Genomic DNA, 15,204 nt, shown 5'->3' with positions numbered 1-15,204 from the left:
AAGATAAATAAACTGAAAGGAAAACTGAGAGAACGCTCACGCGACGCCCGGCGGCGAGTTGGGAGAGTGCGCCGAACCCTGATCACAAATATAGAGAAGGAACAACAATAAGTCAACTTTACAGGATCTAATCTTTGACCTCTACATAACTAAAGAGAACAAGCGTCGCAGAAATGATTGGGCTATGAATAAGAACCAGTCAACGAGCTAGCGGAGCCCCGAGATGCCGGCCTGAGGAGGCTGTAGACCCCGCGGACCAGGCGCAGGTTGAAACGCTATTATGTCCCCGCTCACCAGTAATGTTAAGCGGCCGAGTCCAGGAGGCGAGGGAGGGAGGGCGAGGGGACACCGCAGCTCCCGCTGCCGCCGCCGCCGCCTGCCCGGCTCTGGGCAGAGCAGCCCGGGGCTCCGGGACCTGCCTCCGCCCATGTGATCCCGGGGCCGCCCCTGCCGCCGCCCCGGCCGGGGAAGCCGCCTCCTCCACGCAGCCCGGCCCCAGCGCTGCCGTCTGGTCCGCGCCCCGCTGGGGGGTCGGGTGGGGGGCGGGTTGGGTGACTCTCCCTAGAGTAGCTAGAGAGGCTGCGCCTGTCCTCCCCGAGGTGCGGCTGCCCCTCCCTCCCCCCCCAGCAGGGGAGTTTTCTGGTGGCGGCGACTGGTAACCCTCCCGGGCCGGCTGCCCCGCCCCCTTCAGAGGGCCTGAGGGCCGGGGCGGGGGAGGGCCGGCCACTCCGTCTGTCTGCGGTCCGCCGGCCCTTCCGCCAGCTTCAGGCTCCCACGCTGGTGCAGATGCGGCCCGACACCCACAGATCCCAAACGGGCCGCCCCGCCCCCTTCCCGAGGCCTGAGCCCGCGAGGGGCAGCGGCGCAAAGCTTCCCGCTGGAGATGCCCGGCAACCTGCTCCACGCTGGGAGGCTGCCGGGGTCCAGGAGGAGATGAAGAGACTCCGATGGAGGGCACCCGCACCCTCCTGGGCTATGCATGTCCCTCTGTCTTCTGGGGGGAGGCCTTTTCCATTCCTACTGCCCTCACTCCCTTGCGGTCCTGCCTGGCGCTGGCCAGCCCCAACAACCCCCATTGGCCCTCGCCCCGACGCACCAGCCCTCTGCCAACCCCCTGGAACCCAGGCTCCAGGGAGCAGGAGAGGACAGCCAAAGAGAGCCCCCAGGCACCAGCTCAGAACCATCTGGCAAATGGTTCCCCAGAGTCATACCTGGCAATCCTCCTCCTGGGCACCTCAGGGCCCCCCCAGAGCTGACTCCATCTCCCGTTGGTCTCCACTTTGCACTTTTTCTGACAGGCTGGTCTGTTTTCAGGGGGGGAGCACACCTGTGGGCACAGCTGTAACTTGTCTGCCTCATATAGTCATTCCCGCCGAAACCGGTTTGGCTCAGTGGATAGAGCGTCGGCCTGGGGACTGGGGGGTCCCGGGTTCGGTTCCGGTCAAGGGCATGTGCCTGGGTTGCGGGCGCGTCCCCGGTGGGAGGTGTGCAGGAGGCAGCTGATCGATGTTTCTCTCTCATCGATGTTTCTAACTCTATCTCTCTCCCTTCCTCTCTGTGGAAAATCAATAAAATATATTTTTAAAAAAATGTAGTCATTCCCTCCCAGTTCCCTTTGCAAGGAGTGCCCTCACCCCCTCTTACCAACCTATGCCCTGGGTCTCTCGCTCCCTGCACACACAGCCCAGCTGCCTCCAGCCTGCTACTTCCCCGTCCTTAGCCTCCCACAGCCTCTGTCCCCAGTGTGGGTAAGCCACTCTCCCACAAACTGGTCCCATGCCTAGTGGTGTGCGTGCTTGACCTGATGCACCTGTCCAATCCCCCACCTAGGCCAGATGCTCTGAGGAGCAGAAAGCTAGAGGCAGTGCCAACACAGCCTTGGGGCCACACAGACCTCACCTCAAATGCCAGGTCTGCCTCCACTAGCTGTGTGACCTTGGGCAATTTCCTCAGCTCCCTCCCAGGCCCTCCAGTTTCCCCCATCTGTAAAACGGGACAGTGCATAGTTGTTACAGATTGTCCTCCCATATAAAAGCTGCCTACACACAGTCTCCCTCAGAGGGACAGGCTGGGTTTTTGTTTGGCTCACTGTTCCATTCCCAGAGCCTAGCACAGCAGTCATCCTTCCCAGTAGGGCATTGGATAAATATTTGAATGAATATTGTTTTGATGATTGAATGGATTCATCTGTTTTACACCTTTGGGTGCTCCTGACTTTGCCTTGGACAGTCTCTAGACACATGGACAGGTTCACCTGCAGGATCTCTGCTCTGAGGGTTCTGCATTCACAAAACTCTCAAGACAAAGACAAAGTCGCAGGGCATGACCCCTGGAACAGAAGGGACTGGCTCTGCTCCAAGCAACTCTATGCCTCTGGGCCCTCACCACCTCACCTCTCTAATGGGACCAGGGGCCCAAGGTCCTTTTTGGCTCTGGCCCCTCTGGCCCCTCAGGTCCCCCTCCCCTCTTAGGCCTCTGACCCTCCCCCATCGGGCCAGATCAAGGCACCTGAGTGGTCATCATCCATCAGGGATCTCCTGGCAGGAAGCCCAGGGGCCTAGGGTTGGTTTGCTGCCAAGGTTTCAGGTCCCCATCAAAGAGAGGGAGTGGATTTGGTTTCTGCCGCAGGTAAAGGCAGGCTCAACCCGATACCTTATTTGAAGGCATCAGGAAATGCAAAGGAGCTGGGACAGGGATCAGGAACAAGCGAGTGGGATCCCGGAGAATGCTCATGTTATGGGACAGGGTGGACCTGTCCACTGAGAACAGACCAAGGTGAGGACTGGGCCGGCCAGAGTGGCTGCAGGAGGATACGCAGGTCTTGTTCTTCCAGCTGCTGTTTAACCACCACCGGGCCCAGCCCCACCCAGGCTCAAGGAACCAGCCAGGGCCAGGCCACAGCCCTGTCATTCACAGGCCTCACCCACCTGCCTTGACTCAACGGGTCCCACCACCGCTTCCCACCCACTAGGGTGGGGGCACTTTAAGCAACAGGCCTGGACGACAGGATTGCAGAAAGAATGTAAGAGGCCCGGCCCGGGACCGCCCTGGACTAGTCCTTGACCTCCTATGTGACCTTCCTTCTTCATAGGCCTCTGGACAAGGAATGCCCGGTTGACTCGGTGCAGACAGATGGCAACAGTCATGAACCTGACTTCAGCATTTTATAATGATGTGACCCAGACAACTGAATTTCTCTCCTCCTGGGGAGTCAAACCTGCCTGCTGGGACGCTCACAGCAGATAGCGGGTACGTAGCACCTTACGCCCTGCTCAGCTCCCAGCACGGCCAGGAATGGTGCTTTCCTCCCCTGGCAGGGCAGCGGAGCCCAGACCGTGCCACCCGTCACCCCACAGGAACCACCACGCCCTAGGACTCTGAAACCTTGGGCGAGAAGTCGCTTTGGCTAGCTGTGGCCCACCCCTCCCAGCTTCCCACCATCGATTGCTCAAAACCCCAAGCCGAGCCTGAAGAGGAAAGTAAACAGACACGCAGGGCTTTGGTGTGGAGTGGAGCACAGAAGGAAAACATTAGGAGCAGAGAGCAGTTAGACGTGTCATCCAGTCCAGCAACCCCACGCTGGCTCCAGAATCAAAACAGCCTGCACACAAGGCCACATCCAGCTCCCATCTCTGGTTTCTCCCCACAATCAGACCCCACCCTGGTCCCCGTGATGCTGGTGTTCTCTCTCCCTCTCTGCCCTGCTTGTCAGACAGCTGCCTAGTCCTGGGGGCTGCTCAGTGCCGCCTGAGACCTGAGGCCCTAGATCTTAGAGATAATCATGCTGCTTTTCCAGCCTCCCCTACTCCCCCCCCCCACACACACACACTCACATCCCACCTGATTCAGCACAGCCCCTGAAGAATGAATTCCCACAATCCAGCCCTCTCACCATCACCACCCAAAAGGAGTGCAAGGCAAGGTCCCCGTATCCACATTTATTTTACATTCTCTTCCAGAGGGGACCTGAGGGCTGGGGGGAGCTGGGGAGGCAGGAGGGCACGACCTCTGAGGCCCGACCTTCTGGGCACTACAGTAGCAGGTCATATGCACAGCCCAGGCCCAGGGCTTGGCAGCTTTTGGGAAAAGGGGGCCTTCAGGTAAGACCTCTTGCCAGGCCCCAAGTGCTAAAGAGGGGCTGCGCCCACCCCCACCCCACTCCCAGGCCCAGCTGGAAGCAGGAAGGCAAAGGGGGCAGCAGACCAGCTGGAGTGACAGGGGAGGAATCCCCTGCGGGCGGCCTTTGGTCTCTATGAGGTTAGGAAGCTGCTCCTTGTTAGAGGAACCCCATGGGGGTGAAGCTGGGAGCCAGTCCCTGTTAGAGGAAACGCCACAGCAGGGTGGGGGTGGGGGACTCGGGGGTCTGGTCTCAATAAGGCCGGGAAACAGTCTCCACTTCAAAGCAGACCTCTGTATTTGGGGAACGGGGTAGGGGAGGAAATAAAAGGACTGTGAGAGGAATGCTTGTGAGCTGTGGGTGGGAGTCAGTCCGGGGGGCTCCGAGGGGGCTCCAAGGGAAAGGCTGTTGGGTTGTCTGCAGATGCCAGCAGCCAGGTCCTGGGGAGGAAGATGTGGGAAGGGGGTCCTCTCTTCCTCTGAGAAGAGCTACTGCTCTCCACTCCATCCTGGCCGGGCTCTGAGTTGCCATGGAGACCTCTCACACCGGAGCTACATAATTTCCAGGGAATGTCCCAAATTTCTGGGTCCTCCGGGAGACACCTGAAAGAGGAAAAGACAATGATCATTCCCACACTTGTTTTTAAAATAGGAAAGATGAGGGCCCTGCCCCCTGCTGGCAGTGGCCAGAACTGCAGGTGGAGTCCATGTCCCAGGGAGGGAGGAATTGTCTTCCCCATTCCTGCCTGCTAAAGGCAAAAGCTTAGGTAAGCAAAGCTACACTTGCTAAGTTCCATAATGACCCACCAATCTGAGCACTCAGCAACTGTGGATAACTGCACACAGCACAGAGTAACTCCGCCCTTCCTCGGGAAAGCAAGGAAGCAGGGGGGCGAATCACGGAACCTAGTACAGGGGTGGGCAAACTTTTTGACTCGAGGGCCACAATGGGTTCTTAAACTGGACCGGAGGGCCGGAACAAAAGCATGGATGGAGTGTTTGTGTGAACTAATATAAATTCAAAGTAAACATCATTACATAAAAGGGTACGGTCTTTTTTTTTTTTTTAGTTTTATTCATTTCAAACGGGCCGGATCCGGCCCGCGGGCCGTAGTTTGCCCACGGCTGGTCTAGTATGACACCCTCGTTTTAGAGAGGGGGCAAATGAGGCCTAAGAGGCCAAGTGAATTCCCCCAAAGCACTCAGCTGTTTAGGGGTAGAAGTGAGCCTAAAATTCAGGCCTCTTGTCTGCCACCCCCCAAAAAAACACACCTGTGTCCTGGGGTGGTGAAGGGGGAATACTAGAAATATGAAATTAAAGTCCTGGGCCTTCCCTTCCTGGCCCGCTGGCATCCTGATTTCCTTCTGAGTAGCCCATGCCCACCTTGTATGCAGGCCTTGCTGATACTGTTCCCCTACCTGGAGGGCCTCTCTTTCCTGCTCTGCTACCCTTCAAGGCCCAGCTCCCACACTTCCTCCAGGAAGCCTTCCCTGACTTGCACTGCCCACCATGATAAGTCACATGTGGCCACTGAACATTTAACCGGTGTTAGTGTGACTGAGAAATTGAACTTTCTAAACTTTTCCTCTAAAAGCACATGAGGCATATACCACAAAGGTGGTGCTTTTCTTCTTGTCTATATAAATTTGCAAAACGTCGATAGTTAGAAAGACACTGAAAAGCAGACGTGTACAGAGTAAAATGAGAATGTGCCCCAAACACACCTCTCTGAGGTAAGGACATTAACAGGTTAGGACTTCAGAATCACTGGTATGGCTGAAGCCTGGTCACCAGTGAGGTGCTGGGGTTCCGGTGAGAAAGGATGGGCTGCCAGGTCAAGGGACTGCCCCTGAGGCCACCCCTGCCCAGGCAACCCCCCGACACTGCAGGCCTCGCAGCCTGCTGCACGGCACCCTGGCTGCTCACTGGTCTCTGAGGACGGCCCAGCCTCTGAAGCGGAGGCCTGGACAGGGCCTGCCCACTGGGGAAGCAGGCCACGTGAAACCTGCTGGTTGGTCACCCTGAACCAGGCCAAGGCCAGCTGGAGGCTTCCTGCTTTAGTCCTTTGCCGGGGCTGCCCTTGGAACCAGCTCTGAGGGCCGGGATCTCTCTCTCCTTTTGGTGGGAAGCGGCTGGGGAGCTAGCTGCTAACCGGGGTGGGAGGGGGGGATACACGGGTGTGAGACTTGGTCCAAGTCTGAACTGACTTAATCAGTGACCTGGGCCTCATCCCTCTTTGAGGTATGAAGGCAACAACAGAAGTGCTGGCTCTGGGGAATCAGTGCTGGGTCAGGCCATGACTCTGTGCTGAACCAATATCCCCGCCCCCCAGAGACCCTGAGATACCTGCTTCCAGCCTGCCCCCAGCCCATCCCTCCAGGACCCCGATACACCTGCTTCCAGCCTGCCCCCAGCCCATCCCTCCAGGACCCTGAGGTACACGTCCTTCTAGCCTACCCCCCAGCACGCCCCCCAGGCACACATACCCACAAACCAGCCGTCGTCACACTGCTGCATGACATCCACCCGGTCCCCCTCCCGCAGCTCCAGCTCGTCCTCGTTCTGGGGCCTATACTGGTATACTGCCCGGTACCTGCAGGAGACATTGTCATGGCAACCACCAGAGCCCTCACCCCTTCCAGAGACCAGACCCAGAGTCTAAACCCAAGTGTTGCCACATCCGACGACTTTTCCAGGGTTTCTCTGTGCTCCCGACAGCCTTGGCCCAGCTCCGGGAATGGCAGCTCTGCCTGGCTCTAGTGCATTCTTCCCCAGGCCTGCTCCCTGCCCTCCAAGCCCTAACCACCCAAACCCTGCCTCCTCGGCGCTCCCAGTGCCTTCAAGTCTGTTCTCCCAGTTCCCACACCTCCACGCACTGATCTCAGGGCTGGGAACTGAGGAGACTGGGGCTGGGGGCTAAGGGAGGGGGCCGCAGGGCTGACAGGGACAGGTCAGGAGCACTGCAGACAGCCCCACCTCACCACCAAGTCACCCGGAAGCACAGCAAGAACTAGTGCTACCTTATCAGGAGTTTCCCAGTTCCAGCCTGCCCCTAGCCCATCCCTCCAGGGCCCTGACACACCTGCTTCAGCTGGTTAGAGAGTTGTCCTAATATGCCAGGTTGTGGGTTTGATCCCAGATCAGGGCACATACAAGAATCAATTAATGAATGCACAAATAAGTGGAACAAGTTGATGTATCAGGGTCCTGGAGGCTAAGGGGGTCGGTGTGCTCAGCACTGCCTGATGCAGCCCCCACCCCTGACCAAGCTCCCGCAGTCCAGTCGGTACTCACGGGGTCCAGTTAATCTGAGTGGTGGTGTGGGAGGAGGTCCCCAGGTCCACAGCACGGCTGGAACCTCCAGGATGGGACAGAGAAGACCCAGGGGTGCTGAGACTCTGGGGTCCACAGGAGGAAAGGTGGGCAAAGGCAGCATGAGGGGGAAGAAGTGAAATGGCCCCCCTTCCCCAGGCAGCACTGCCCCCTCTGCCCCCCCACGGCACAGGGGGTCTGTGACATTTCACGTCCCAGGTGGGGCAGGTGGCTGGTTTCTGAACCCTGTGGACAGTGGGAAGGAGCCCGCCCGGCTGTGCCTGCTCATACTGGTTTGCTGAGTGAAGAGATGACTGCGGGAGCAAACGGGCTTGTTTGTGAGCCCTCGGGATGGGGACCAGTGACTCTCCTTAAGAATAAACTTGTAGTTCAAACCCACCCAGCTACCCTCTGTAGTGGGAATTATCATCCTCATCCGCAGGTGAGGAACATTCTACCAGTGAGAAGACCCACATCCAGAGACAGGAAGTGATATGCCCAAGTGTAGGGCGCAGCTATAGGGTTAAGCCTCGGACTGACCTGTTGGCAAAGCCAAAACAAGTCCCAGCTTAGAGGGCACAGCCCTCTTAGCATAATTAGGCTTGACCTTATGAAGCTCCCTAGATCTTATCTGGGTAGCTAATGGGCTGTGGGAGGTGCAGCAAGTGCTGCCAAAACAAGTGAAACTCACAAGAACATTGTAACTATGGTGACCACTACCTTGTTTACCTCTGGCTATAAAATAAAGGCTCAGCTGGCCTCTGGATCTCTCTCTGTGGCCTCAGCCAGGCACAGGAAGATCCACCTAGACCCAGCTTATTCTCTTGGTCTGTCTTTTCTTCATCCTTCACCGCCCTCCCTCAGGCTTGCGAACCCTTGGCTGAGCTGGCTTGGCACACTCAAGGTCACAGCAGGGCCCAGCAGCCCACCCCCCAGGCTCCCGGCCCTGCCCTGTGCCCGAGGCCGAGAGGGACAAGTCACAAAAGTGGAGTCTGAAGGGTCAGGAGGCTTTGGGGCCCCACTGAGGGCCGGCTGCCTATCCTATTCTCCCTGCAGCTCGAGGGCCGGAACCAACTGGAGGGCTCATAGGTCCACAAGGCCAGGGTGGGGCTGCCATGCCAGGTTCTGCCCAGTCACCCACCCACCAGTCTGTCCGGGGGCGGTCTGGGAAGGGTTCTGAAGTGACCGTCACAGGAATGGGGGGTACGGGGTAGGGAGCGGGGATCAGCTCTCCACCTGAAACAGGTCATCTTACCTGGGTTTGGGATTTGGGCTCCTGGGCCGGGAAGGAGAAGCCGGTGCGGCGGGGGGAGGTCCGGCCCCCCCAATCGGTGGGATCAGCTGGACTGCGTGGTGTTACCGGGGAGCTGGGGTGACGGGCAGCCTGCCGGGCGGCGGTCATGCTGGGAGACGCGGGGAGCTGGGGGCCCTCGTCGCAGAGGCGGAGCCGGGGCTCTCGGCTCACCTGCACGTAGCTGACCGGGAAGATGCCCTGGCGCCCGGTGCCCGAGATGCGCCCCTCATACCAGTTCTCGTTCACCTTTCGGATCAGGCAGATGCGCTCCCCCTGGGGGAGAAAGGAGTCAGGATCTGGAGGGCTTCCTGGGCACCTCGCACCCAAGGCTGCCTACACGGATACCCAGAGGGACGGGGCTCCGAGGGGCTAGGAAGTGGAGAGTCAGGAGCCAAACCCAGGCTGCCTGGCCACGGAGCAGAAGTCACAGGGGAGCCTGGTGGCTAATAACACGGGTCCAAACCGGGCTCTTGCCAGTTTCAAGCTGCCCTGGGCAGCTTGCTTTGCCTCTCTGAGCCTTGGTTTCCTCACTCGTGAAGCGAGGATAGCAACACCGTGGCTGTGAGGAGCAAAGGGCATGGTTGGCAGCTTGGCAAGAAGCACTGGCCAGGCACTAACCCCCACTGGTCCTGTCCCTGCCTCCACACCGAGTGATCCTGGCACCACTGCCAACAAACAAACTCCCTAATGACAGCTACTGCCTCCTCAGGCCCTCACGACTGAGGTCAAGTGGGCTGCCCAGGGGAAGAGGTCTCCAGCCCTCTCTGGCCCCCACCTCTCCACCCAGCCACCTCCTCCCCATTCTGTCCCTGGGGCCAGCTCTTCTGGGGGACATTCACTAGGGGCATTCATGGCTTCTGCCCCAAAAATCAGCCAAAGGGAGACCAAACCCTGCTTTCTAGGACAACATTTTTTAAGCTTTCTTGAACACGATCTATAATAAAAATTGTATTGTAGTAACAATCCAACACACACACACACACACACACACACACACAGGCATAAATGCCTAAAAAACATTTCTATTTTAATTTTACAGAGAGGAAGGGAGAGAGAAACATCGATGTGAGATTGATCTGTTGCCTCCTGCACACGCCCCGACTGGACTGCCGATCGAACCAATAACTTAGGTATGAGCCCTGACCGGTGTCTGGTGCGATGTTTCAACCAACTGAGCCACACTGGCCAGGGCATAAATGCCTACAAATGTGATAGGATACCCTTACTACATGCAAGGCATTCTTTTTTTTAGTTGATTTATTTTAGAGAGAGAGAAAGAGAAACATCGACTTGCTGTTCCACTTACTTATGCATTCATTGGTTGATTCTTGTATGTGCCCTGATCTGGGATCAAACCCACAACCCTGGCATATTGGGACAACTCTCAAACCAAATGAGCTTCCTAGCCAGGCTACATGCAAGGCCTTCTAATATTTCCATTTCACTCTTTTAAAAATGCCCTGGCTGGGTTTCTCAGTGGTTAGAGTGTCGGCCTGCAGACTGAAGGGTCGTGGGTTCGATTCAGGTCAACAGCAAGTACCTTGGCTGCAGGCTCGATCCTTGGCCCCAGTCCGGGTGTGTGCAGGAGGCAACCAATCAATGAGTCTCTCTCACATCAATGTTTCTCTCTCCCCCTCCCTTCCACTTGCTCTATAAAATCAATGGAAAAAAATATCCTCTGGTGAGGATTACAAAAAAAAAAAGAAAACAGTAAAAATGCTGACTGTGATCCTCAAAACCTCCCAACCTGGAATGAAAAAAAGCACTACTCTCGAAGTTTTGGACTTTTAAAATATGGGCTACATTAAGGGGAATTAATCCAAAGAGACTGAGAAAAAAATTGAAAATACTAGATGAAGGTGGATACACCTCTTTTTAACAATGTACGTATTTCCTCCGTCTTCACCAGCCCCCGCCGACCCCCACTTCCTGCCTGGCCCTGCCGCACCTTTCGGAAGGACAGCTCCACCTCCAGATCCCCCTTGAAATTGTACTGGGCCACGGCTTCTCCATACTCCAGCACCTGGTAGGTCGGGGGCTTGTGCGGCTTGGGGATTTCATCTGCAGGCAGCACCTGCAGTAAGAAAGAAAGAGAGAGAAAGGCTCAGCCAAGACATTAATCGGTCACAGACCTGGGGCTCCTGGGAGGGTGAGGCAACTAAGAGAAGGTGGTACGGTAAGATCTGTCCCCAGGCCAGAGAGGGACAGACACCAGTCACAAACCTAGGGTGGTAAGCACAGCCAAGGGGCTGCTGAGGCCCAGAAGACCTCTGGAGGGAGATTTTGCACTGGAGGTGTGTGGGGTGGGTGTTATTGGAGTGGGCAGTGGCCAGTTCAGTGAGCTGAACTTGGAGGGCAGAAGAAACAAGTTTCAAGTGCCGGAAGCCAGTTCCAGCATGTCAGCAGGGCTGAATATCTGGAGATGGCTGAGGGAGGGCATTTCCCCAAACCTGAAAAGGATGAATAAATGATTGCTTGCTGCCAGAGAGCTAAAGGCATTTCAATCTACATGTTATTGCCTCCTGCTGGCCAAACACCTGAACAGCCGAAGGCAGTTTCTCCAAAACCTGATCATCTGACAATGGATTGTGTATAGGAAACCTGGCCCTTTGATGTATATCTACCTCGCCTTAGGACAACTTGGGTTAATAAAAAGCAAGGGGTCCTGAGACAAGGAGAACTCGGTTCCTTTAGCTAAGTCTTCTCTGACTCCCTATAATGCCTTTCAAAATTATGTTTCGTCTTTGGACTCTTATTTAATTTACGCACAGTGCCTTCTCCAGGTTCCTGAATCCTTCTTGATGCTGGATCATGACCACCGGCATTATTAAGGAGCAGGGCACACCTGCTGGCGTGTTCTAACAGTGAGGCGCTGACATGTTACCATTGCCGAGGACCCAGTGTCCCTCCTCCTCCTCCCCTTCTACCCCACCAGTGGCCCAGAATCTCCGTGCTCTTTGCTTCACCCTACTCATAAAAATCAAGAAGCTAATCAACTACTTTTTTTAATATATGTATTTTAGCCGAAACTGGTTTGGCCCAGTGGATAGAGCGTCGGCCTGCGGACTGAAAGGTCCCAGGTTTGATTCTGGTCAAGGGCATGTACCTGGGTTGCGGGCACATCCCCAGTGGGAGATGTGCAGGAGGCAGCTGATCGATGTTTCTCTCTCATCGATGTTTCTAACTCTCTATCTCTCTCCCTTCCTCTCTGTAAAAAATCAATAAAATATATTTAAAAAAATATATATATATATGTATTTTAAATGTTTTTACTGATTTTATATTTTAAATGTTTATTATTGATTGATTTTTAGAGAGAGAGAAACATCAACTTGTTGTTCTACTTATTTATGCATTCATTGGTTGTTTCTTGTATGTGCCCTGACGGGAGATAAAACCTGAAACCTTGGAGTATCAGGATGATGTTCTAATCAACTGAGCCACCCACCAGGGCTGTTCTCATTGAGTTTAGAGAGAGAGAAGGAAGAGGGAGGGAGGGAAAAAGGGAGGGAGAGGGAGAGAGAGAGAGAAACATTGATCAGTTGTCTCCTGCACACACTGGACCAGGATTGAACCTAAAACCTGGGTATGTTCCCTGACCAGGAATCCAACCTTTCAGTACATGGGACGATGCTCAAATAACTGAGCACCACTGGCCAGGATGCTAATAAACTATTTCATACTAAGATCTACATGACTGATGACATGGAATACTGTATATACTTTGCAACATTTCAGGATCAGAGAGTCCTGAGGGGGGAGAGGCCTACTGATGTCTGCCAAATCAAAAGCCTGAATTAAACAACCACCCAACCCATAGTTCAGAGGAAGTCACGAAGGAAATGGGAAAACAGTTTGAGTTGAATGAAAAATAAAATCAAAATCTGTGGGATGCAATTAAAGCAGTGCACAGAGGAAAATTTATAGCATTAAATGCATATAGTAGGGGGAACTGTTTCGAATCAATCATATAAACTACCACCCTAAAAAACTAGGGGGTTGGAGGATGAAAATACAGAGTGATCCATCGGCTAAGTGTTTTATCACGATGCTGAAACTCAAATAAAAAAATAAAAAAAAACCTAGGGGAAAAAAGCGCAAACTGGACCTAATGCAAGCAGAAGCAAATATTAAAGCGGCAGAAATCAATGATATGGAAAACAAAAATAGAGAAAAATCAATAAAATCTAAAGTTGGTTCTTTGAAAAGATCACTAAAATGAACAAATCTCTAGCCAGAATTAGAGAACACACAAACTATTAATATCAGGAAAGAAAGAAAGGACATCACTACAGATCTTACTGACATTAAAGTGATAATAAGGATACATTATGACCAACTTTAAATTAATAAATTAGGTAGCTTAAAAAACACAAATACCAAAGATAACTGACAGTCCTTTATCTATCAAGTCCAGAACCTATATCTTCATTCAGATTCTGGATCTTTTACTTAACAACTTGTCTCTGAACCTTCACAAGCCCATCTGTAAAACGGGGCTGATCAATCACTTTCCCAGGTTAATGAGAGGAACCAGGGAGGTAATTCAGGTGACTCTGGAACACAAAGGTTCAAACTGTGTGGGTCCATTTATATGCAGATTTTTTCAATTAAATATATTAGAACATTTTTTGAGATTTCCAACAATTTTTAAAAACTCACAAATGAGCCAGGTAGCCTAGAAATATGCCCCAAAAACGTTATAAAAAGGTTGTGTCATAAATGCATAAAATGTATTTTCTCTTCCTTATGATTTAGCTTACACTATTGTAGGAATACAGTATATAATACATATAACATACAAAATAGGTATTAATCAGTAAGGCTTATGTTATCGGTAAGACTTCTTGTCAACAGCAGGCTATTAGTAGTTAAGTTTGGGGGGAGTCAAAAGTTACACGTGGATCTTTGTGTTGGGGTCATCTTTGTGTGGGGGTCAGCGCCCCTAACCCCTGCATTATTCAAGGGTCAGCTGTACACATGAGAATGAATGCATGCAGACGCGGTTTGTAAACATCACGCACTTTGTACTCTTGCCGGGTGTAATTAGGATTCATCCCAAAGACGGCTTGAGAGAGATGGGTTCTGCATGGTGAAAGTCTGGGACACTGACAGGGCTGGCAGGCCTGGCTCTCCCCAGCTGACTGGGTTCCAGCTTTAGCCCTCATTTAACAAACATTTCCCGAGTACAGGCAACGTGCTGGGCCAGGCTGTGGGGGCCGAGGCTATGAATGAGGCTGAGACATGGCCCCTGCCCTGGAGCTCACAGTTCACATCTCAGGGAAGCTGTGAGCTGTGGCTGCCAGCTCAGGAGAGAAGCCAAGGATGGATAAGGGCTCTGCACACCCAACTACCCCCAGCCTCCCGCCCCCAGCTACTGCTGGCTCCAGCTCACCTCCACGTAGTTAGCAGGGAAGATGCCCAGCCTGCCATGGTGTTCCCCCTCCAGCCAGTTCTTGTCCACCTCCTTGTGGATGTAGACAATATCACCCTTCTTCAGGGTCAGCTCCCTGCGGGCCAGACCAAGGACATGGGCAAGCTGAGGCCCTCCCGATGACCCTGTCCAGCACACCCAGAGTCCCCTCCACCTCCTGGGGATGCCCGCCTCAGCCCCGCCTCCCCTCTCCCCCAGTGCAGAGCCAGCCCCAAGAGGCAGGGGAGGGGAGAGAAGGGCACTTACTTGGGGGACTGTGCCTGGAAGTCAAACTTGAGCCTGGCAGCCTTCCTCTATGCAGGGGGAGAAGACACAGGGGGTGACCCCAGGACCCACCCCAGGCCCTCCTTGCACCCTGACCCTAATGCTCCCACCCCCTTACCTTCTTTTCTTCCTTCCTGGCAGGGCTGACCCCTCGTTCAGAGCCACTAGGGTCTGCGGAGAACATGAGCTCAGCGTGGGAAGGCCATGCCTGGGGGTGGGGCTGGGATGGGGTCCCACGGGCACCAGTGGAAGCAGGGGCTAGAGGATCTTCCTGCCACACCCCAGAGGCACCAGGTCTGGTGAGTGGTGGGCCTCTGGGCGGGAAAAAGGGCAGGATCTGGTCCTTACCTCGGGTTGAGGCAGGGTAGACAAAATCCCTGCGACCTAGGAAGGGGCTTCCTCCATCCGCCATTCTGTGGGGGCTCAGGGGCCAGGAGGAGCCCCGGTAAAGTGCATTCGGGTTGCTGAGGCTCCAGGCAGAGGCCGGGCTGCGGGGACACAGTGAGTGAGTGAGTGAGCCACCTGTCTGGCCTCACGCCCTACCAGGCTCACCCCGACCGCCCAAGGCCTCCCCCCCGCCTCGCCCCCCACTCCAGCCGCCTCGCCACAGGACGTCCGACTTCCCAAGCAGTGGGCCAGGCGAGGGTGCGGCCGCGCGGGGAGGCGGGTGCGCGGGGAAGTGCGGGCGCGGCCACCCCCTCTTGGGCTGAGGGCGGTGACCATCCAGGGCCAGGACGGCCGCCCGTGGCGAGCGGTGCCCGGTCCCGGCCAGCCACCTGCCGC

At 54.9% G+C, this 15,204-nt stretch overlaps 1 protein-coding gene and 1 non-coding gene across 2 annotated transcripts in view; one reads left to right on the top strand and one right to left on the bottom strand.

Moving 5' to 3' along the window:
• Positions 1–3,923: 3,923 nt before the first annotated feature.
• Positions 3,924–15,204, bottom strand: part of SORBS3 (sorbin and SH3 domain containing 3) — a 20,569-nt gene continuing 9,288 nt past the window's right edge. Inside the window, exons 8-16 of the mRNA XM_023764332.1 lie at positions 14,770–14,947; positions 14,540–14,592; positions 14,404–14,450; positions 14,119–14,233; positions 10,672–10,797; positions 8,685–8,996; positions 7,412–7,515; positions 6,604–6,710; positions 3,924–4,719 (exon numbers count right to left, since the gene is read on the bottom strand). Of these exons, the coding sequence (XP_023620100.1) occupies positions 4,658–4,719; positions 6,604–6,710; positions 7,412–7,515; positions 8,685–8,996; positions 10,672–10,797; positions 14,119–14,233; positions 14,404–14,450; positions 14,540–14,592; positions 14,770–14,947 (1,104 nt within the window). The 3' untranslated portion in view covers positions 3,924–4,657. The remainder of the gene's footprint in view (positions 4,720–6,603; positions 6,711–7,411; positions 7,516–8,684; positions 8,997–10,671; positions 10,798–14,118; positions 14,234–14,403; positions 14,451–14,539; positions 14,593–14,769; positions 14,948–15,204) is intronic.
• Positions 12,727–12,789, top strand: LOC111828307. The gene has a single exon (XR_002832127.1). It is a non-coding gene; the product is annotated as a small nucleolar RNA SNORD71 (small nucleolar RNA).

Source organism: Myotis lucifugus, unplaced genomic scaffold, assembly GCF_000147115.1.
Source record: "Myotis lucifugus unplaced genomic scaffold, Myoluc2.0 scaffold_328, whole genome shotgun sequence".
NCBI classification, from domain to species: Eukaryota; Metazoa; Chordata; class Mammalia; order Chiroptera; family Vespertilionidae; genus Myotis; species Myotis lucifugus.
Note: the sequence above shows the minus strand (reverse complement) of the source record. Positions and strands in the feature narration are given on the sequence as shown.